Source organism: Equus quagga, chromosome 1 (genome assembly GCF_021613505.1).
Source record: "Equus quagga isolate Etosha38 chromosome 1, UCLA_HA_Equagga_1.0, whole genome shotgun sequence".
Lineage (NCBI taxonomy): Eukaryota > Metazoa > Chordata > Mammalia > Perissodactyla > Equidae > Equus > Equus quagga.
In genome coordinates this window covers 46,984,257-47,009,167 of record NC_060267.1, presented here as the reverse complement: position 1 = coordinate 47,009,167, position 24,911 = coordinate 46,984,257, and the positions used below count along the sequence as shown (strand labels likewise).

The following is a 24,911-nucleotide window of genomic DNA, read 5'->3' as shown; positions in this document are numbered from 1 at the left end:
GAAAACCTCGGGATGGAAGTCCAAGAACTGAAGTTAGAACTACTAACTTCTTCACTGATCTAAAGGATGCTGTTAACCGAAAGCCACCCATCACCTGAATGAAGATTACTCAAGAGATTCAGAGTACCAAACAAAGCACGCCCACTGCTGAACTCCGACATGAATTTGTTCATCTCCAGTTTCACATTCCAAACGGAATCCCACTTCCTGTGCTCTCAAACTCATATGCCTACATTCATTAAATAGCACAAACCTCCCTTTACCTGAAGCTCTGAGTCTGCTATTAAGTCAACTGGATCAAGTGTGGGAAAAAAAGACAAAACATATGCTAAGATAGGAAAACATACTCCAGTTATACACCTTTTCCTTTCAAAGATAAAAATTTTATTTTTGAGGAACTTTATACTGCACATTTCCAAAGAGAGTCGCATAAGAAAGCAAAAATGTTATCCTCCCCTCATCCTAGAAATAAATAAGAAGGGCACAAAATTTCTTTTTAAATCATGACACTTGCAAGTTTAGCACCAGCATCCAAAATGAACAAAAAAGGAGGAAAAAAAGCATTTACTATATATTTCAGATTTCTTTGGTTGGGGTTCTCCCCCTGTGGTATGAATATTTCTTCTTTCAATTCATATTACCAAAACAGTAAAAACCAGGAAAAAAATATAAACCTAGTGGTTGCTGAAACTGGGGAGGTCGCTCTCTTGTCTTGTGTGCAGGCATTCCCGGGATCTCAGCTTGCTGGAAAAATGTGCTGACATTTTCCTTTTGTAAAGTTGTTTGTTTCATAAAGAATAATAGTAAACATTCTAATGTCCACATCTTGGTTAGTGTTCCACTTTATTGCTTGGATGTTTCTTTGGTGTTGGTAAAGTCGTGGTCTGCTTTTTGCTGTGTTTTATTTTTTGAATGGTCATTAATTCTTTAGGTCACCTGGAAAAAATTAAAATCAAACTTATAAAGAATGGCATAATGACCAAGAGTTAAAGAATAAAAAGGCAAAAAGTTATGTTTCATGTAATTTAAAAAACAATATTTATTTCAGAAGCTCTCAACAAAATCTACACGTTATTCTTCTATAGATTTGTCAACTATAGATTAATCGAAACTTACGTTTTAATAAAGTATTTTTACAACCCAGAAAATCAGTGCATAATGGTAAAAATTTTGTAAAATTATATAAAAGAAAATTACTATCATGAAGCCTTTCAAATGAACAACCATGGTCTAACTTTGCATAGTCATTTTAGCGACTGCACAACACCTCCTCATATGAATACACCACGCACAGCACGTACCTACTTCCCCAATGGTAGACACATTGTAAATAGGAGAAATGTTTTTTCCCCCATCTTTTGGGTTATTTTCTTAGGAACAATACCCAGAAATAATGTTACTTAGGAAAAGGTTATGGCTAAAATGACTGATACATAATTCTAAGTCAGTTAATACAAACAAGTTTGAACAGGGAATTTATCTCTATGATAAACCGTCCACACCACTCGAGATAAAATAGAATATTCCCAGCCTAAAACTGTCTCCCTAATGGAAGGTTAATTTAAATCCCAACCACTGCATAGAAAAGCAGATGGCATTTAAAAAGTAGGAACTTATAATCATCTCAAAATTTCATGAAATCTTAACATTTTTTTATGAGTTTTACAACCTCTCTTTTAAATAAAAGCTAATTCTTATTTATTTAATGAAAAGAGCAACAACCAAGAAATATTAAAAAACTAAAGCCTCAGAAATTATTAGATGAAAAACCCAGAATGAAATCAACTAAGGCTTATAAATTCTTTTAAGACTGGCTCTATAACTGGGTCAGTCTATCCTGTTACATTTCTACCTACGTAAATAAAATTTCCAAGATCTTTAACAAGAAGATAGAAAAAAGTAGGAAACCACAACGAAGATAATGAGCTAACCTTAGTGGAGGTTCTTCCCCGTGCCCTGTGTAAGCATCTCACATGCGTTACCTCACGAAAGCTGTGCAACAGCCCTCGAGGGTGCGTCTAGCTAGTCTCCCCACCGCAGCAGCAGCAGACATTACTGAGACCAAGGGTAAATAAACTCTCAAGACCACTCAGCAAATGAGTGGTAGAGCCTGGACTGGATACATAAATCTGCAGGCTCTCACACATTATACTGAACTGCCTCAAAATCAATAATCTTGGTTATCAAAGGGGAAAAGGAAGAAAAAAATGACTAGTTTATACTACAGATCAGTCTGCTGTTCGTAAAATGAGGCCTCTGTCAGGCACTCTAAAATTATCAAATTGGCCACCAGGTGTCAGACAAGTAAAACTTTCAAAAGTTTTCTTAAGCGGTTTTAATAAAAGTTATCTGTCTAGAAAAAAGAATATGATCATCAACTCTGTCTGAAGGTTTATGCCCCCAACGCATAGCAAAAATAAGGTCAATCCCAGGGATATTTAACCACCGAAGCCACTCCTTCTCCAGAATCCCAATGGAGATAAGAGATTGGCCCAGATGACTCACAAACTAGGTTAGACTGCTCTGGGCTACTGTTGAGAACTATCACCCCACGCCCGGGCTCCCAAGCTCTTACCTGTTGATGGTGAAGGTGCCTGGGGAGCCCGGTGTTACTCAGCACTGCTCTGCCCGGTGGCTGGAGCAGGGTTCTCAGATGGTGCTTCACCTGCCTTGGTCTAAAACACAAAACAAAACCACATACCAGAAATGAATCCATGCAGACGCCAGCGGAAAGTTCAAGACGAAAAGGTCTCAAAAGCTGGAATCTTCCTATGAAGATAAATCACTGTGCAAAATTTTAACTACTTTTAAGTACAAGTCAAAAATTAGTTCCACAGAAGAATGGCCTGCAAACAGCAACGACACATCACCACTCTCCGTAATGGAAGGTCTATGATATACGTACGATTGCTTTCAACACATGCTTACAGGCAGGTTCCTCTCTAGAGATGCTGTCCTTTGTTTGGAGAGCCCTAAATGCTTTAGCTCTGAATCTCCACTAGTGTGGATAATTCTCTCAGAGAATGCTGAATTAGTTGAATTCAAATATTTGGTTTGTGTTATGTGAAGGGCATACTCTCTCTCTCTCTCTCTCTCTATATATATATATGGCTCTTTGGCTAAATGTTATTACATATTATACATATTATATATGTTATATATAATATAAAGCATTATATGTAAACTGTATCTGTAAATGTTATAAATTACACTTCATATAAAATGTTATATATAAATAATATATATTTATTTAAGTGCCATTATTAGACTATAAAACCACTCTTAGAATGCAATACTAGTTTGACATGATTAAGGATGATCTGGTGACATGCTCTGGCTGGCTTGATTTACCTCTTTGCCATCTTGTGAAGGAGCATTAGGAGGACGGGGGCGACGCCGATAGTTGTATGGGCGCCGGTACCCACGGCGAGCAGATGGCTGGTTTGGACCATTGGCCGCTTGTTGATTCTCTTTATCTTCAGCCTCTCCGACAGCCGGCACAGGTCGTGGGCGAGGAGGGCCCCTGGAACAGAGACCACAAGAGAAAAGAGAACAAGTGCCATGGGACCAGGGTCCTCAAGAACATAAAGTTTTATTTATTTTTAAAGATTAAAAAGTCAACTGATCCGTACTTATTGCTAGAATTATGCACAGGCTAATGCAGCAAATGGAACAAAGGTTTGGTGAAAAAATCCTATTTTTCCCCCTTCAGCTGGACACCTATTTGTAGTGGACAAACACATACTGAACACATACTATGGTCCTACCAGGCACTTGGATAGGCACTGAGGACAGGAAAATAAAAAAGAAAAGTGGCCTGGTATCTGCCCTCCATGAACAGAGTTAGTGGAGACTAAGGGGATTAAACATGAGAAGAAAACTAATACTACTTACTATGTGCCAGGGCCTGTGCAGGTATGTTTTTATGTTAAATACTTAATCTCGATGCTAATTCTGTGAGTTGGATTTATAGAGAAAACCAAGAGGTTTAGAGAGAAGTATTTGGTTAAATCATATGAGATTGCTGTTTTTATAGGTCAAAAAGGTCAAATACAGCTTTCCCAAGATAATACAGCTAGGGACTGACAGAGCTGGCATTCACATATACTACAGTCTACTGTTTTCATTAAGACTTTTCTATGAAGTCTCTTATTTCAAGTCCTTACTAATTAATCATTAGAATGATTATGTCTAACATGCCTAAAACTAGAATGAATCTTGTGAGGAAAAGGATGTAGAGTGGTACATATCCTTTCCCAAAATAATATATCTGATCTCCTTTCTATAAACCATGCTGCCAAACTTCAAGGTGGTATGAATGTTACTCAGGAATGAAGTTCTACTTTCTTCACTTACCTCAAGGATACAGTAAAGGAACAGGAAGGCTTACAATATAAAAAGCTTAAAAGGGATCTTAGGGAGTCTAGCCCCCAATTCATAGTCTTCACAAGGGATAAAGCACAAATAAAATAACCCTCGCCTTCACTCATATTAATATCATTGGTGGTAATAATATCTAATATTTATTGAGGGTTTACTATACCAGGCACCATACTAATTATCTTAGATGCATTAGTACATTTAACCCTATCGACAACTGTAGAATATTCCTTCGTGTCCATTTTACTGACCTGGTGACTAAGTCTTAGAGACTCCAGAAACTTGCCAAAGGAGATACAGCTACTAACTGCAGGGTGGGAATTTAAAAACAGACAACGTGCCCTGACTTAACCCCTAGGCTAGACTGCATGAACTTTCAGAATCTGCAGGATCCCAAATACTCCCTGGCACTCAATTCTTCCTCTATTTGTAGCACTACCACTGAATTACCCATCGATTAATTTATTTCATTAAATATAATAAAAATTAAGTACTAATTTATATCATGTAAAAGTTATGGAACACAAATAATGTTTTGGTACAGGGATAACTGAAAATTCTTTTTTGAAGAAGAAGATTAGCCCTGAGCTAACATCTGCCGCCAGTCCTCCTCTTTTTGCTGAGGAAGACTGGCCCAGAGCTAACATGTGTGCCCATCTTCCTCTACTTTATGTGTGGGATGCCTGCCACAGCATGGCTTGATAAGCAGTGCACAGGTCAGCACCCAGGATCCAAACCAGTGAACCCTGGGCCACCAAAGCAGAACTTACAAACATAACCACCTTGCCACCAGGCCGGTCCCTGAAAACTCTAATTCTTAAGTAGGTGGGCAACGTCACGCCACCATGTGAAAATGTGTACTGCAGAGTCCTCCAAAAATCACAGGCACCCAGTCAAAGTAGCTACACCTTCTAGTTATATAATAAACCCACAAAACAAACCCACCATATCCTCATAAATTCTACTGTCACTCACAAGTCCTTCAGCTGGTCATTAGTTAGTGGGTAGTGTCACATACCTACGGTACCTTGGGCGGTAAGTTGGATTTCGATGAACCGGTCCCTGAAGTTGTGCTCCCTCAGGGACTCCATCCTTCATTTCTCCTATCTCACCAGCCTATAAGAGGGCAACGAGAGCTGAAAATGAGCATCATGCTACAGGATATGAGACTCAGAGCACACAGCTCCACTCAATTTTTTTAAAAGTAAAAAAATGCTTCATTACAAAGCTGGGAACTCTCAACTATAACAGTGAACTATTTATTGATTAGATCTTTGTGAATGATAAGATGGAAAGAAAAACTCACTCTCACTAGAACAGTCTTTTGCCTTCGCCCAAGGCACTTAATTTTATTTTACAATATTAATTTAGCATTTTGAAATGTTCCATTCATCTCATGAAAGAAAACCTATATTATAAAAGGAAATGGAATGATACACTACATGTGAGCAACGAGAATCTTTTCCATCTTTTCAAACCCAGACCCACTAATTCTACAATCAGATGTCCCCTCCATACCATGATGGTTTCTACCTTCAAAAGTTCTCACACCTCACAATGACTCCTGGCATCACAATCTCAACCACGCTCTCACTCGTGATTTCTTCCTTTTATAATTTTTTCCTTTAATCTGTCTGCATTATTATTATAAAATGTTACACAATTTAATGTATAAAATGTTATTAAATTAATTAAACTAAATGTTACTTAAAAAAATAAAATATACTTCCTTGATGATAAAATTATTTTAAGCTAGGGGAATAAAATTAACTTATTGTAGAACTTCCAGGGGAACAGAGAACAACTAAAAACTAACAAATAAACCCCAGCAGCAGTCTCTGAAATTCTTTACAACACAGCCACATCTCAACCTTCTTTTGCCAAAATTAATATTCCTTTCTCCTCCATATTTCACTAAGAAAAGAGAAGCAATCAGAAAAGCATTTCTACATTTTTTCCACTATCAAATACCAACCTGCCTGCATTTGTATTAATTTTCTTCTCTCTTATGACACAGGGTAAGAGGTCCATGCTCACATCCAAAGCCAACCCCTCTCTCACCTACGAGAGCACTTTAACACTCTATCCCTCCTTCTCTCCTTCACTATTTTTTCCCTGCTCTGCACCATCATTTCCATCTAGACATAGAAACATGCTGAAATAGTACCCATCTTTTTCAACTTTTTTAAAATTTTGAAATAATCAAATTTACAGAAAAGCTGGAAGTATAGAATGTACTTAGCTCTCATTCAAGTTTTGCCAGTTGTCCCAAAAATGTCCTTGACAGCAAAAACACCCATACAATCACGCACTGAATTTAGTTGTGTCTCTGTCTGAAACAGTTCTTTAATGTTTACTTGGCTTTCATGACCTTGACACTTTTACAGATTATAGGCTGGCTGTTTCGTAAAATATCCCTTAATTTGGGTTGTTTGGTGTCTCCTGATGATTAGTTTACACATCTTGGGCAGGGAAGCCACAAAAGCGACACTGCATTCTTCTCATCGCATCCTGTCAGCTGACATACGGTTTCAATTTGTACCGTTACTTACAATGTTCACTTTGAAAAGTAGTTAAGGTGGTACTTGCCAGGCTCCTTCACTATCAATTTACTTTTTCTCCTGTTGTAATTAATGAGGATTTTGTGAAGAAGTACTTTCAAAGTCTGTAAATATTCTATTCCTCATCAAATTCTCAATATATTAATTTATGTATTTATATCTGCATAGACTCACAGTTTTCTATTTTATTCAATGAGTTATAATCTGTTACTATCATTACAGGCCAATGAGAACTCCTTCAAGCTGGCTCATGTCCTGTTGACACAGCTCCAACATTCTTTGAGTACTTCCTTGCTTTCTGGAACAACAAGATGTTCCAGGCTCATATTGTACTTTCTCTGGCCCAGCTCTGAAATCAGTCATTTCTCCAAAGGAGCTTCTTTTTATTGGAGAATGATATTTAGAAATGAAAAGCTGGGGGCCAAGTATGCTCAATGCTATTAAGGTGTCACTGATTTCAGGCTATTTCAGTAGACAGAACCAAGGAACACATACACACAAATATATGTGCACACACACACACTGTGAGTTACATATATATAAATGTGTGTGTATGTATGGCATATTTGATCCGTTCATCCAATAGCTTTAGGAGTAAATTGTTGGTGAGGGACAGGGTACGGGAGACCAGGAGAGAACTCACTCCATGTAAAAACAAAATCAAATCAGATAAAAACCTTGCCCTAACGCCATATCCTCCTCCAGCTACTGCCCCATTTCTTTAAGTTCCTTTACAGACATCACACTAAAGGAAAACACCACTGCCACCACCACAGAAACCTCCTCCAAGGGGAATATGATATCTCTTGGTCCTCACCCTCTCCTTTCACATTCATGCGAATCAGAACTTTGTCTCACCACACCACTAGCCTCCAAGTTTCAATAATCAATTTTCAACCTAATTTCCTCTACTTATCAACAGCATTTAACACAGCATTTCCTTCATGAAATACATTCTCCCTATCTGATCCTTCTCATTGTTCTTTGCTAGACTCTCCTCACTTTCCTAATCTTTAACTGTTGGTATGCCCCAGAACTCAGTCCTAGAATCAATTTTCTACCCACATTCATTTTCTAGTGAATCTCATCCTGCCCCCATGCCTTTCCATGTTTTTATGACTCTGAAGTATATCCTCAGTCCCATTTCTCCCTTCAGGCTCCTTTGGCCTTTGTACTTGCCATTCCCTCTGCCATTCCTGCCCTTTCCCAGTACCTCAATGACTTGCTCCCATGTTTCATTTAGGTCTTTTCTCAAATAAAGCTCCAAAGACTCTGTCAACTATCTATCTAAAACTACACCTTCCTCCCTCAAGCCACTTTCTACCTCTTGACTCTGTTTTATTTTTCTGCCGACCTGCCATCTCCACTTGAAGGTAAAATTTAAGGTGGGAAAAAGATCTCCAAATGATTTCCACTTCTCCCCCTAAATCTGACATTTCTTCAGTCTCCCTACAGTTGTTTAAATAAAAGTCAGAGGTTATTCTTTACTCCTCACATCAAATGCTGACATTTCTATGTTTAACACTGTTTCTAAATTTGACCACTTATCACACTTTCACTACTAGCACTCTAATCCAAGCCATGATCATCTCTCCACAGGGAGAGTATAGTAGCTGGTCTCCCTACTTCTTGCTGTTGCCTCCTATGATCTAGCTTCCATAAGCAGTCTGATGATCTCTTCAGTATGCTTCTTCCCTATTTAGATGCCTTACTGGCTTCTTACTACATTTAGAGTAGGCCAACATTCCTTATCACGGTCTCCCAGGCACACTTGATCAGCCCTAAGATATCACCCTGATCTCACCTCCTACCCCTCTCCTCTTCACTCACACCATCCCAACCACATGAGCTTTCCTTTAGTTCTCTGAACAAGCAAAGCTGCTTCTTCCTCAGGAACTCTGATTCACAAAAAAAGTCAGAAACAGCAATTAACATGCTTAAAGGCTGAGAGTCTACTAGAATGATTGAATGGGAAGTGCAGGGGCAGACAGACTGAGTTTAAATCAAGCTCCACCACTTCTTACCCATTTAACATTAGGTAAAAGTTGTCCATTTGTTTAAATATTCAAATCTCTTCATTTGTAACAACAAAAATAGAGAAACCATTGCCAACTTCATACATAAAGCTGTAAGGAAGTCTGAATAAGAATTGATTTCAAATGTCTGCCACTTGGTAGATGCCAAACAATGCTGCTCCCTTTCCTCTACCATATAATTCTTTTCTCAAAGACTACAAATAGTTGACATTTGCTCAGTAACCAATTCTATTTAATTTTCAAATACGTAGAATTATCTTTAAAAAATAGAAGTCATTTGGTTACTGACGTATCATGCTACATTATGTAGCACTATTATGAAACACTATTGACATGATTATTATCATTTATTTTCTGTTTTATTCAATGAATTTCATAGTTTTGTATATAATAGAAAGTGTTGGAAAAGACATTTCTCTTTGACCTCAATAATTTTACCATCTTAGAGATCTCTCTATACTTTTAAGTCATTATATTGACAATCTGGCAGTAGCGTAACTATATGGAAGAAAGTTTTAGGAATTTTCATTTGAAGCTATCAGTTGGCTGAAGCAGACTTCTTAGTCACTGAACATCCAAACATAGTATGTATTAGAAAAATTCTAAGGGAAAACTGTTGAAGGAATCTAAGACAGCTTTTATTTCAGATATGGAATGGGTAAGAAATTCTGGCCAAGTTAAAACAACTAAATGCAGTTATCAGAATAGCACACTTTTCCAAAATTAACTTTCAACCAACTTCCACAAATAATGTTCTACATGGCACTAGAGAATCACTTTGCTCTGAACCTTCAATTCCTAAAGTAAAATATACTTTATTTCAAACAATATGGAAAAAAATCATGTTCTCAAAAACTATGATACAAATGTATATGCTAAATATTAAGAATGATTATGTCAGGAAGGTACTACTAATACACTAAAAATAAATGTGTATTATAATCTCACTGACTCTTCCTGTCTTCATTTCCTAGAAGCCCAGAGTGCTGCCCTACAGAAACCTATGCCTCATGTACCCAATCTCCCCATATATGTAAGTCTACTTGTTATTTTTAGCACATTTGTCAGGGACAGCTGTTACAGAGTGGAAGGGAAAAAACAAGAAGCAATGTAGAAAGAACACATCATGCACGATGGGATAGGAGCAGGGTAGCAAAGAACACACTGAACATAATGTTCAGTCAAACACTTAGTAGAAAAACAAACAACAAAAACCAAGGACATGAAGAGGAAAAAGTTGTAGCAGTGACAGCAAAAATGATGTCCTATCCCAAGTTTTCCAAGTTTCCTGGGAACAGCAAAGTTGGTATAAGGCTTACTTATTTTTGTTATTTTTTTAAAGCTTCAGTGCACAGTTGTGTATCCTAGTTGTTAGTTTGAGTTCTCTATGTCAGCCACTGCCACTGTATGACAACTGACAGACCGGTGGTGTGGTTTCACAACCAGGAAACGAACCTGGGCCACAGTGGTCAGAGCGCCGAGTCTTAACCACTAGACCACCAGGGCTGGCTAGGTAGAAGGCTTATTAATTACATGTCAAGTTCACAGTAGCTATATCAATATTTTGTAGTAAAAAAGGGGAATAAATCAATAATCAACAATCTCCACTCTAGTTAGGTTTTCTTAATAATCAACATTCTCTCATCTGAATTAAGGACCGTACAGATGTTATCTATCCTGAGGCATAGTGCTCAAGTCTTTACCTTTGATTTAATCATCATAACCCCGTAGTGAAGGCACATTACAATCCCCATTTAATGGATGGACAAGTTAATCTCTCTAAAGTTTGGTTTTCTCAAAAGCTTACAGATAGTATGTAGCAGAGACAAGATTCAAACCCAGGCCTGCCTGACATGAGAGTTCAAGCTCGTACATATACCATCTGTCTCTCTACTTTATTTCTTTTATTCTTCCATAAACTATAACTATCCATAAACTATCCACCAGGGTCCCCGATTACAGGCATGGCTCCTGTGGTTGCTTTTCGAAAAGTTACTAGAATGACTGCTCTGAAAAAGCAGACTACAGGCCTTGCCTCCACTTTTGGAGCATCGGGAAGCCACAAGCAGGGTTTTATTTCCGGCAGCTGGTGTTGGAGGAGGAGGAGGAGGAAGAGGAGGCAGAGGAAGGACGGAGGGGTGAGGACTGCTGTAGAGGAGTCCCAGGTGCAATTTTACCTGCATTCTGTTGGGATGGGGAAAGACCCGTGAGCGACGGTCAAAGGTCTGTCCCACGTGGTAAGGCGGGAACCGCCGCCGGTACTGAGGGCGATACTGGGGGCGGCGCAGCTGACTCCGGGCCCCAGAGAACTGCCCGTCAGTGGCAGGGGGCTCAAATCCTTCACTGCTGCCGCTCCCTTCCTCCTCCTCCTCCCCAGCGTACTAGCGAAGCAAAGAAACAGAGATTCAGAAGAAGTTTCAGCAAGGAAAGAACCAAAGACTACCATTTAGAATGAATATCACCAAAAGAAAAATCTCCCCCCACAAGGAATAGCCCCTTCTATGATACAGACAAAATGCATTTAACCCAGATTATCATGTGATTCCCTGGGATAAACTACATTAAGATTAAGGTAGATCTGTGCAGATAAAATACCAAGAAGCAGAAAAGCAAGAGCAATCAATCTATAACAAATTTAATAGTCACCTAATCAGAACTGATGAATAGCAGTTGACCAACCACCCAAAGAACATCTACAAGGTTTATAATACTTAGCTCTGCCAAATGTGTCTCCTGATATTTACCAACCACTGGGGCAAAGTCCAGAAAAAAAACACATTTTGTAGTGTTATCAACAGGTTTATTCTAAGTGGTATACTTCATGTGGCAGCTCTCAAAGTGTGGATGGGGTCTCTGAAACCCTTCCCGAGGGTTAGCGAAGTCAAGCTATTCTCATAATGCTACTAAGATACTATTTGCCTTTTCGAATCTCATCCTCTCCCAAGTGTATGGTGGGGTCTCCCAGCAGACTGAATGCTGAAAGAGCTAGGAGAATCCAGCTGCCTATTAAATCAGACATCAGAGATTTGCAAAACTCTAAAGAAAACAATGCTTCTCAATTTAAAAACATCTAGTTTTCATAAGAAATGTTATTTGTATTTACATGTAATGAGTTTAAGTAAATTAAGTAACAAATTTCTATCACAATAAATATTAGTAGATATAAACACACAAAGTAGATATGCTTTGTGGAGGATAAAAGTGGACTCTTCTTTGGTATCCTCAACAATATTTAAGCATATAAATGGGTCCAAAAATCATAAAGTTTGAGAACCACTGACTTAGGGTATGATTCTCTTCATATGTTTAGGAATAAAGTTTTAATTGCCCTTTAACAGATAGTGGTAAGTAATAGATACAGGCAGTTTCTAAATATAGGCCTTATTAACAAAGGGAATTACAGACTCATTTTATATTTTTTCCCATTTTTAAACTACCATATCACAAACTAATATTTTATATTAAGAAATATAAACAAAAAACCAAGCATCGTTTAAAGAATTTTTTTATTTCAAATTTTACTTAAAGGGAAAACTTCAACTACTGCCTCAACTAAGCCTAATTTCAGAAAAATTAAGCCATTCTAAACTTCATAAACCTGTATCAGCTATGATCCCCAATTATGTAAAGACTACTAGCATAAAAAATGTTCACCAAAATATTATGTGAAACTGCACAAATTATTTTTTCTTTTTAGGCTTTTCACATCTTTTTGAGTTTTATACAGCCAAATCTTTCACTAAGAGTTTTCCAAAATAAGAATAATGGCACCGGGGCTGGCCCCGTGGCCGAGTGGTTAAGTTCGCGCGCTCCGCTGCAGGCGGCCCAGTGTTTCGTCGGTTCGAATCCTGGGCGCGGACATGGCACTGCTCGTCAGACCACGCTGAGGCAGCGTCCCACATGCCACAACTAGAGGAACCCACAACGAAGAATACACAACTATGTACCAGGGGGCTTTGGGGAGAAAAAGGAAAAAATAAAATCTTTAAAAAAAAAAAAAGAATAATGGCACCATTGCCAAACATACTCTTGAGAGATACTCAATAAGCTGTCGGGACAACAGAACATCTTCATTTAAGTATACTTTCAGAGTTCAACAATTTTATTTCTAAATATCATTTACATGCATAACTTCAGAATTTCCACCCCTTTGAGGAGAAAAGTCTTTAAAAGAAAATTTTTCACCAAAGGTTTTCTACCACTTTCACTTCTGAATTAACCTAGGAGTCAAAATAATCACAACTAGAGCTCTGTGAATCTGATGAACTTGAAAGAGTTGATGTGATGTGGTAAAAGCTATGGTACCTCGTTCCCTACTCCCACCCCCTGCACACCTTATCATTAAAAATCAAGTAGGATAAGCAAAACATAGGTAAGAGAACTATAGAAACAGAAAAACAAGATGTCATAAGGAATCTGATAAAAATCTATTTGGGCAGGGTGTGAAGATGATAAAATGAAGAGGAAAAGCATTTAGGTAAGCAGAAAGATATAAATCTATCAAAGCATAGAGATAAGTCATTCTGAACCTGCAGATATTTTATTCTGGTGAGATTTTTCAAAAGTTTTCCCTGGATGACAGATGTAGCCATAATCCTGTGCTCACAAAGCATCTTGAGTTTTATTCTATGGTGCCAATCCAAGGTATTAATTCTAGAACCATTAAAATGACTCAAATCTAATAGGATCCTCATGACCACAAACGAATGAGATTCTTTTTTGGGTGCCTTGAGAATACTTTAAATTGAGCCTCCTAAGAAAGCTCTGGCCAGACTTGGTTTTAAATCTTTTCACCTGGATTGGTACCAATCTAAAGAATTAAAAATCTAGAGAATTGATGTTTCTTTACTTTGATTTGAAATAATGGGAAAAGGCTATGCTAAATGAAACAGCTACTTAATTGAGGTAAATTATTTAATACTCCTGTGGCCAGCACTGTTTATTGCCTATTCTGGAGCTATTCCCCATTCCTCCTTGCCAACCAAACGCTAATTTTCTTAAGAGGTCAACAGTGCCAGCACCAAGAGATGAACAAAACGTTTAAACCAGAAACAGAAATCTCATTCCCTTTTGCCAGTGAATGCCACATGACTAGGTTCTGGCCAGACAAAAGCCAAATGAAGAGAAAGCCATTTTGACAACCTTGGCATAGCCTACTTTAATTAAGCCTGCTTGTTACAAGACAATGAAATGTCTGTTACTTGCAGCCAAATACACACAAACTGATACAAATTCTGAATGCCAAGTTTCCAGTGAGACCAGTGGCTATATGGATAAATTCTGGGCACCAAAAATTTCCCATCCAAAAAAACAAAAAAATCACTTTGTGTCCCCAGGAGAAGATACATCATTTATCTGCTCCAAGTATGTACACTTAACTTTAGATGTGAAAATTTTTTCAATCGCTGATTAGGAAGAGAGACAACATACATTACGGGGAGGTCCACGGCGTCTGCCATAGTAGCCACGTCTGTAACGGCGCCGATCAGCAGCATAACGGCTCCCTTCTACAGGAACTCCATCCGGGCCAGTCACATTGGCTGCTTCTGCACCCTGAGAAAGAAAATAAACAAATACACCCTCAAAATTAAGAAGAAGCTAAACTAACCCCAAAAAACAGCCTTAGACAGTCAGAGTGTCAGAGAATGGCAAAACATACCAACAATTCCTACTGCGACCTTGAAAACACACCTAAGTCTTAATAAGGTGAGCAAGGTGCTTGATGTCCTGATTTAAAGATATAGAACGTAAACTTTGCCTTCTGTTTGTTTATACTAAGTTCAGGAGCAGAATGTGCCTCTTTAATGAACATAAACTGGTCAATATGATGCAACTGTAAAAAGAGTAATGCTAGACTAGGAAGAAAATTCCTCAATGGAAAATAACTTAGACAATGTTATCTTCCTCCAAAATGTTGAAATTTACGTTACTCTCAGAGGTTCTAATAGAATCCCTATTCAGGGGCTCACATGGCCCTGTACGGCACTGAGTTACTGAGAGTGAAACTTCTCCCGTCGGGGCAGCAACAAGGAAGAAGGGTCTTTGATTTAGTAACACCTAGTTTCCACAAGTGGAGTCCCTCTTTAGACCTCGCTACTATCCTTGAAACAGACCTAGCATTCTTATTATCATACAGACAAATGGATAAAATAACGCTTCCAAAATATAAAAAATTCAGACAACACAGATTCAAGAGTATATTTCACACTCTAAATCAATTTGTAAAACCTCAAGTTCTGAAAACATACAGAGGTAAAATTAACCTGGCAAAACAGTATTTTAAGAGTTGGATGGGATATTAGAGATCAATCATTACAGGCCAGCATTTGCTGGAAGGCGATCTGAAATGCCAAGAGATTTGCGAGATACCCTGGGGATATCATTTAAATTTCTATATTAAATGATATAAAGTGTTTTTCTTTTAAAACAAAACAGTTTGGGAGCCACTAAGAATATGGCCTATGGAATGGTGTCTATGTACGTGGAAAGAGCACATGCATGGGAGTTAACTAGTCATTCACTCAGTTAGTGTATAATCAGCTGCCACTATTAGCTGCCATGGCAGTGATACCAAATAAGTTTTTAAAATGTTTTTATTCTTATTCTATATTATTTTACTGATACCTATAATGGACTGTTGGAATTAAACATCTAACAGCAGAAAAAAATTCTGTAGATACACTTCAAAATGATCTCTTAGCTTCTTGGGCTGTTCTTCATCTGAACAAAGCTGTTAACCAATCTGTCAAGATGCCTTCAGCTTTCCCAAATCCAAGCCAAAGAGAAAACACAAGCATTATACTCAATTTGAATCTTCTTTTACTGAGATTAAAACATTCTTTACTATAAGTGCTTATAAATCACAGCCTGAAAATTTTATTCTTATGAAAAGAAATATTTTTCCCCAGAGCAGCTTTTATCTATTTTTAACACTATAAAATGGTTAAATTTTTATCTATACTTAAACATACATTTGGTACCAAAACAAAATATGTCAGTTTTAATATTGATAAATTAGCTTCTCCTTTCATAATTAAATAGGGTTCATCCTTTATTAAATGAGAAGTTAAAATGTACTTTTATAATACATCAAGCAACGTTTATAATGACATTCAATAATCAAAAGTATTTCTACTTAAAAGTCACTTCTTCCTGTCACAGAAAAAATCCAAAGTACTGTGAATTCTTACCATTTACTATGCAAGAAAACTCTGTGCCAGCACACTTTGATACCCAGCCACAATTTTCTCTCACCTTCTCTCCTTCAACCACATCAAACTCTACAGTTTCTCCATCTCCTACACTGCGCAGATATTTCCGTGGGTTATTCTTCTTGATGGCAGTCTGTCAAAAGAACAGAAAACTCTAAATGAAGTATATGTCAATATTGGCCGCAGATTTCATCACTTTCAAGTTTACTGGGTATTTGAAGAAACTGTTGACTTATTATTACTTTTCTGAATTATTCTCCTACTAACCTAGATCTCCAAATCAACAAAATAAATCAAAACAAACACACACTATAAAACCATGTTCCATATTACTTTCTTGATTCATGTTATCCTTCAAACTTCATCTTGGTAGGTGGATCAAACAGAACGTGTAGTTACTACACACTTCTGCTACAGATGATCCCCTAGTCATGATATCAGATATACAGTTATACGCTGCGTAATGTTTCAGTCGATGACAGACACTATGTACAATGGTGGTCCCATAAGATCAGTACCACATGGCCTAGGTGTATAGTAGACTATCCCGTCCAGGTTTGTGTAAGTACTGTAGGGTATGGAGAAATTTTCCTCTACCCTTCTAGGTTCTTCTGGCTGGTCTAAGAATTCAATTGACATGAGACAGATTAACAAGAGAAAAACAAAACAAAAGTTTAATAACACATATACATGGGAGAAACCCAGGAAAACAGAATAACTCACTAAAATAGCTAAAGCCCTCACCTTAAATACCATCCTCAGCTAAAGACAAAAGAAGTTGTTGGGGGTAGGGAGACTCAGGGACTTGAAAGGAAAGAAGCCAGTTCACCGGGAGGTGAAAAGGAACAAATATTTGAAAAACAAGTGTTTTGTCACACAGAAACAGAAGAACACAGAGGGGAGCCCAACAAAGGGGCTTTTCTAGGCTCCTCCTCCCTGTCTACCACCTAGTTCATGTTATGCTAAGGTGAGAGCTCATTTCCTGAGACAAGTTTTTAATCTGAATTCTTTTAGGCAGTTAAAGGGGAGATAACAAATACTTTCTACATCTTTTGTTTCTTAAAAATAATCAGCCTAAAATAATCATGTTAAAGTGACACATTTTAAGGTGGCAGATTTTGTTCTCCTTCAGTACACTCTATGTTTGCACGATGACAAAATCATCTAACGACACACATCTCAGAACGCATTCCCATCATTACTTGACACGTGACTGTATGACTTCCCTCAAACTATTAAGTGTCCGAGATTCAGACTGTAGCTCCATCAGTAGGTGGGAAAAATGCCTTCATGAAATCTTACACACACACTTTAGGTTTAAAGGTTTCTGTAGACAAGAGAAACTGCTAACCCCAAGAGGAATTTAAAAATGTGTGAAGGGGAGGAGGGATGATGAAGAATAGAAATAAAGGAATGACAAAATGCCAAGGGGATCGGTATTTCTGATAGGATATACAAAATTACCTCAAGAATCAAAATAGTACTGATAATCCGGCCTCTTCCCCCACAATCCCTGCCCACTTTATGGATGAGGAAACATGAGGCTAATGAGTGATTTATCTGAAGGCATAAAGATATGGCCGGGGGGAAGCTGGGAGTGGGAGGGCATTCATATACCTGTACAGTGCTGTATTTATTCAATATTTTTCCCATCACACCATTCATATGTCAACTCATCCCTATACATTCCCTGATAATACATGAAAAGGTTAATGAAGATGTTATCCTGCATTAAACATCTGTACCTAAATATCTGCATATGAACAGGCCTCTCTTTTCAACCAGTGGAAGGGAGAGAATAATTCCTGCAATGAATTTCCATTTCTTCAGCTGGTATCTCTAAACAGTTAAAGGGGCTCTGAGTTTCTATGGAACTAGGTCAACTGTACTTTATAAAGCGATTAGGCATGTGTTATCCAGCCCTTCCCTTACTCTGAGTAGGAGGGAGGGGAAAAAAAAGAATGATCCAATAGGGCAGAGACCTCACCCACAGAGGAAAAAAGGCAGTTCGGGACAGGATACATGCACACGCAGTTCGAACATTCAGCCATTCCAAAAACAGCCCCTCCCTGCCAGCTTGTTCCTTTTTTTCCTGTTAAACTGGGCAGGCCTCGACTCATCGAGGTGACTCACCACACAACCTCATGGGGCTGGAATCAGGTCACACATACTCACAGCTAATGAAGCTGGCCACTGGAACAGACACTTGCTGGGTCCTTCACCTCAGCAGTCACCAAACGGAGAGTTCTTACCCCAAAAGGTCTGTCTACCTCCAGTTATTATAAACAACACTTCCTTTCAGTCTGCTATAACTTTAAAAGTCACTGTATCTGAACAAAAAAGTCTACTCAAATTATCTAGGCACAACTGAAATATATCAAGTCAAGTAGAAATATAAACAACAGAAACCACTCCTAGAGAGCTTATTCTTAGACATCACTCTCTCCATGACCACACCCACCTTAAATGTGCACACAAACCTAAACGGGAAGAAACAAAAGCACAGAAAACCAGATGCTTGATGGAGCCCAGCAGGTAAACGTGCTGGTATTAGTACCTGTCACTCTACTTGCCTGTGGTTATACACTAAGAACACACACATTCGAGACAATTCATTGAAAACCAAACATACAAAAAGAACAGCAAGTGTATTCCCTCTTTTAATCTATTTTGTAAAGCAAGTCAGGATACACAATAATAGAATAAATAACATCCTGGGATAATAACGTAAAGAAAGACTGAGATACCTGTAGCAGAGAAGCCCACGTTTCCCACAGCTTACCCATTTTCTATGTTTCCTTGCAATCTAGGGAATGTGGGCCTTCTGACCCGGACACGTGCTAACTGGGCCTCACTGGAACAGGAGTGAGGATTATCCTGGGAACGGTTCCTCATGTCTTGGATACGCACACCCTAACCATCTGCTTCGCTATGCTGTTTACTTCAAGTCAGAGCTGCTCTGATAGAGGAGCTTTAACCGATACCCACCCAGGCAAAAGCCAGATCGCTTCCAGCCAAATGCTAAGGAGGAACCATGAGGTCAGGAGAACAGGATGCTGACATGGACACAGAAGGTTTTTCGCTAAGGACTCAAAGTCTTTAAAAATTAGGAAGTGGCCTAAGTAAATAGCACTTCATTAAAAAAAAAACCATTCAAAAACAGTTAATATGAGGGGGCAGAAGAGTTTGTCTGCCGATCTTAAAATGTGGAATTGAGCTCTCTTGCCAAAATAAAATCACAGAGAGAATTCAGAGTAGAATAATTTACAGGAGCTCGTTTTGGGAAAGAGAAAGCAGCAGATTACAGACGCCTCCTTCCTCACATGGCAGATGTAACATTTATTATCCCACTTACCTGATGTACAAATACATCTTCTTTGGTGTCATTTCTGTTGGAAGACGAAAAGTTCACAATTAAAGCTACTAAGTATGCAGAAAAACTTACAAAAACAGATGTTTTCTGGGTTTAGACCCAAGACCCCAAATACAACATAAATTTTCGTTTATCCCCTAAACTTAATTCAGATGCCTAGAATCAATCCTCGTTAAAAACTTCTAAACCCACAAAGATATTCACCTTACTCCTCCACGTAACCACAGGGCTTAGATCCAAGCACACAGATTCAACGTGCGAAATACCCCTTTCCTCTCATCTCTTTCTAAATCACGTGGTATGTAATCAGAGCCCTAGACTTCCCTCCCAGCAAAAGCAAAGCAAGACAGTTAAAAGGACAGGGCACAGCTGTGAACTAGGCTCCCCTTACACTGAAACCTAAAACAGCCCCCCCCCCCCCCGGCCCTAACTTCTCCCCACCCCCAACAAAACAGACCAGGAAGAAATTGGAGGAATTTCTCTAAGTGGGGAGGGAGTGGGGGAAGAGAGAGAGCAAAGAAAATGACGATATCATGTAAAAACATCATAATAATCCCAAAGGCTTGCAGGGCATTCTCATTCCTATATGGTCAGAAGTTACCATGGTTTAAAGAAAACACTACAGTCTCTACACAGGACTTGGACCAGACCTGGGTTACAGATCCAGCTCAATTACTCACCACTTGTACGACCTTAGGAAAGTTGCTTAACCAGTCTAAGACTCCATTTCTCCATCTGTGAAATTATGGTTATGGGCTCAATTATCCTAAGGCCCTTCCCATTTCTGATTTATCTCCCTCCTCCTCTTTTTCTTTTAATGACTAGATGGTATAAAATAAGTTATTTATCAGATTCTGGAAATGTATTTTAATTAATATTTAATGACCAAGAGCTTAGAAATCAGCATATTTACAGTGCCTAGAAATCTTGAAATTTCCACAAGCCATTAATAAAGTACAGTAAGGATTTGTAACTACTGGTGCCACAACATAAGTGTGTATTTAAAACATGTAGAGATAACACACACATACCGATTTATAAATCCATATCCATTTCTGACGTTGAACCATTTGACAGTGCCAAGGACTTTGGTGGCTAAAATAGGATTAAGCAGATAAATTAGTATCTGACCTACAAAGAGATAAAGCTCATATCACTAAGGTCATGATAGCATTATATAAATCCTCAACATACCTGGGGAAACCACTAAAAGCTTAATTCCAAAATATATTAGGAAAAGAAAACGGAGCAAGTGAGGATATCATAAGGGATACTTTTCAGAAGACTAAACCTTTCTTCCTTGTAAAACTTTTCAGTAAAGTCATAAGGAGTGGTCATAGTCTATACAAATCTGCAATAATTAAAATTGGGAAACACCGTTGGAGGAAAAATTTTAAAAATGCTCTTTAAGATTAAAGTTTTAACAAAGGAACATTTTTAAAGTGCAAAAGAAGGGTCACAAGGAAAGAGAATGTAGACAGATGAACAAGGTAAGTACCAATAACCTTAACACATGACTTTCATGCTTTGAAATATTAGGCAAACTTTAATAAGCGAAATAGTAGCTCCTTGTTAATATCTAATATACAAAGACACAAAGTAACTTGTCTGGTTGCCAGATGGCGCCCTACAAGAGAAGTCAAGAGTAATAATAGAACTGATGCTGTCTCAACCCAGTTCTGTACTTACCACCCTGAGACATGATGCAACAGGCCTTTTCAAACCACAGTGATGAATTTGGGCTTCTGTTTCATTGTTTACCCTACTCTCTGCAGTTGGTGGGAATCAAGCTCAGCATTTTCTATAAAATCCTCCTCTCTTAAGTTCATTATTGCCTCGACTTTCTGTCATGAGTAGGACCATTTCTGTATAACACCAGATTTTAACAGTATTCAAGAGAAGGAATCTAAACAAACAGTATGGTCATACAACTTGTACTTTGTAGATGCATATTTATTTCAGTCATCAAGTATGATGTGAGATGTCTTCTTTGAACCAGTTTTGAACGTCGAACTCAGGACATCTAGGAAACGCCTATGTCTAAATTCAGGAAATGCATAAAGCAATCATCAAAACTCAGTGAAACAGGAAATCTTACAATAGAGTGCCTTAAAAAAAAAAAAAGGCTTAGCAGAGAATGAAAGTAACGTTAATCCATGTTGCCTCTCTATGAGACACAAAGTTTATAATTTCCAAGGATAAACATTAAGGATTCAGCTTTCAAATTCAAAACTAAAATAGTAATTAGGACTTGCTTTGTTGTGGGCAGGGTTAGTTCTGAGTTTTGCCAGATTGATACGCTTGAGAAAGTATTTTAACTCTCTTTGTAAAAAGAAAAAAAAAACAAACAACTCTTTATGCCTCCAAAGTCATTCAGTCCGCCACTGACTGAGCAATCTCCAGCTCTAATTCCAAGTAAGGAAGATCTCTTCAATGAAGAGATTAAACCATTGGCATCTTCACTTTTAGGCCATTCTAATTAGAGCAGCTGGGCAAAGAAGAAAAAATATTTCATGTTTTAGATCAAAATGTCAATAGAAGAGGCCTGTTTTTGATAAGTCATATGCTTTTAAGGCACACATTATTTCAAATGATATGCTTTTTGCGCCTCCTTTCGTTTCTCCCAAAATTAATGACCTAGGAAAATAGAAGGATAAAAGCCATTGTTGATTCATTTTCATATAGTTAATGTCTAGCACTGTCAAAGGAGAATCTTGGTTAGAAAGCCAACATTAACCCAATAGGGAAAAAGATGAAAAATGATTCTCAAGTCTAACTTCAATCCAGGCTGAAGGTTATTTTTAGTCCCCAATGCAGTTTTAAAAAATTTTCTAATTCCACAAATATTTCCATTGATTTCATATGGCCAAACATATATTTATGCACACTTCTTGCTTTAAAACCATACACTCACTTCACATACACAAAGCAGGAAGGGGGTACAGAGGAAGACCACAGGCTTCCACAATGTTCATTAGAAGGGAAATTCTGTTTCCCCTCAGGTAAACTTCTTTCCCCGGCCCTGGCTAGACACTGAAGTTAAAGACCGTCTGTACTGGGAGAATCCAAAACCAGAATTCCATTTCAGTCAGCCCTGTGCCTGACACATTTTAGGCACCCATGTGTTTGCTTGGCAAAGGAAAGGAGACGGCAGAACACACTGGACACCAACTGACAGTGTTGAAATGTCATGTAAAGGAGTTATAGTGGAAAGATGAAGGACCTCCAGACTTCACCAGGGATGTGGTCAAGGCTGAAGAGCAGCTGCTGGGTGGGGAAATTAACTTTATCTGTTTCCTTCCTCTTTAAAGATATCTACTTTAATTTAAAATCCAGAAGTTTACTTTAGATGCAGAAGGGCACAAGGATGAAGTGAAAAACCGCAAAATTTCCTTTATACAAAAATAAATTATTGTTAAGAATAGATCTTAACACTACTTTGGATAACTCAAGGTTGTCTGTATCAGACATTTTGCAGGGAAGTGTTCCAAGAAACACTTGTTGGAAACAGTATCACAATACAAATACTGAGTAGATTTAAGTGACTCTCAATCCAAGAAAATGAGGGCTATTTTGTTTCTTAACCTACACAGGTTACATTTAACATGCTGTTTGGCAGTAATGAGTAAATGCCCTGGAAAAACAAGAAAACAGGCCTCTCCAGGTGGGGAACAGGGAATGGTATTACACTTCCTTCACATTATTCCCTCAATTTTCTTTTTAGAAACGGGCAGGCAAGGCTCAGAAAGATCAAATATGCCCCACCCAGAATACTGAACATTTCTCTGAAGCATCCTGCACCATCTCTTAACTTTCCTGTTTAAAAGAGAAAGAGTGATATACATTCTTCAGAGAGCTTACTCACCACCCACCGGCTTTGTCAGCCTGTTGAAGGCCTCACACAGAGAGTTACTTAAGGAGAGACCGCTGAAAAACGTGACAAACCCTACCTCGACCACAAAACCCCTTTCTAACGCTCTGCCCCCAAACCTGAATTTCTCATCTTCCTGTTTCCTAAGTTACAAGTCCCAAGATAACGATGTTTTGAACAAACGTCACACCCACGCTCCAAGTTTTTTCAGCTGCCGCACAAAGTGCGTTCCCACAGTTCAGAGAGAAGAAAACGTGGAGCGATTGGTAAACACTGATTCCTTCGTGCAGCAGTGGACACAGAGAGGGAGGACGACGTGGGACCAAGACCCAAGCTTCCCAGAGAGGATTGCAACACCTCCTTTACCGGCATGTGGCGGACGGAAGCCTGGCGTCTTGCCCTTGCCCATGTGGGAAGGGCGTCGGGGACAGACACCTGAGCCCTCCCAGCAGGAAGCCTTTCCCCCTTTCCCTCCCTGCCTTCTCCTAGCGCCTCACTCTTCCCCAAAGGAAATCCTGTCCTCACCCCCAAGATCCTAAACAAGGTCTCCAAAGTCCCCATCCCACGTGTCTGTCCCTCTCTTCCATCCGCAACCATCCCTCCCCAGGCTCCTCTCTCCCAGACTGCCGCTCTTTTCCTTTCGGACAGAGGGACAGAGGCACTCTCTACGACGGGAATGGGCGACAGAGCCCGCCTAGGTCACCGAGGTTCAGAACCCAACTTACTGGCCCAGGACCAGCAGGGACGCGCCCCGGACCGCGAGGAGCGCAGGACCCCGCGCGCTCGGCTGGGAGCTCCGGCAGGAGAGGCGGGCTGCAGCCAGCGGCGCTGGGACCCCAGTCCCCGGGGACCCCGCACTGTCGGCTGCCCCGCCCGCGAGGGAAACGCAGCGGGGGCTGCCCACGCGTGCTCGGCGGCCGGCTGCAGCCCCGACCCTCCCAGGCCTGACTCACCGAGAACTTTCTTCTCCGCGTCTTCGCTGCCGGCGGGAGCTGAAGAGGCGGGGGCCGCGGTGCCCGTGGCTGCGGGGGCCGCGTCCCCACCGGGGTTTCCTGCGACCAGGGCGCCGGGCGCCGGGGCGGCGGCCTGGGGCGCGCCACTGCCCCCCGGGCTCTTGGGCGCGGGGTCCTGGGGGGCCGCGGGGGCCGCCTCCGCCGGAGCCTGCGGGAGGGTGGTGGTGGTGGTGGTGGCCTCGCCCGCCTCGCTCATGCCGCCTCCTCTGCTCTCACTCGGGCACCTTGGTGGCGGTTGGGCGGCGGTTAGCGCGGCTGGGGTCGCGGCGGCCGGCTCGCTCTCGGGGAGGCCGGTGCGGCTCTCGCGGCGCGGCGGCGGCGGCGGGTCTCGCGGCGGAGGCGGCTCGAGCTCTGGGCTGCGCGCTCGCTCGGGGCTCCTCGCTCGATCTTACTGCCCCAAAAATGGCCCCGCACAAGTTTTTCTAGGCGGCGCACCGGCCCGGAGGGAAGGGCGGCGAGGGAGGAG

At 39.8% G+C, this 24,911-nt stretch overlaps 1 protein-coding gene across 2 annotated transcripts; it reads right to left on the bottom strand.

Moving 5' to 3' along the window:
- Nucleotides 1-361: 361 nt before the first annotated feature.
- YBX3 (Y-box binding protein 3) lies at nucleotides 362-24,870 on the bottom strand. Of its 2 annotated transcripts, XM_046661772.1 has the most exons (10): nucleotides 24,386-24,870; nucleotides 20,593-20,656; nucleotides 19,544-19,577; nucleotides 16,232-16,321; nucleotides 14,408-14,530; nucleotides 11,155-11,358; nucleotides 5,399-5,496; nucleotides 3,352-3,523; nucleotides 2,576-2,675; nucleotides 362-936 (listed from the first exon to the last, which is right to left on the bottom strand). In XM_046661772.1, the coding sequence occupies exons 1-9, from the start codon at nucleotides 24,639-24,641 to the stop codon at nucleotides 2,610-2,612; spliced, it is 1,107 nt and encodes a 368-aa protein (XP_046517728.1). In that variant the 5' UTR covers nucleotides 24,642-24,870; the 3' UTR covers nucleotides 362-936; nucleotides 2,576-2,609. The 2 variants fall into 2 exon arrangements, with proteins under 2 accessions (XP_046517728.1, XP_046517736.1); XM_046661780.1 differs by lacking the exon at nucleotides 11,155-11,358 and having other exon boundaries at nucleotides 24,386-24,868.
- Nucleotides 24,871-24,911: the final 41 nt, after the last annotated feature.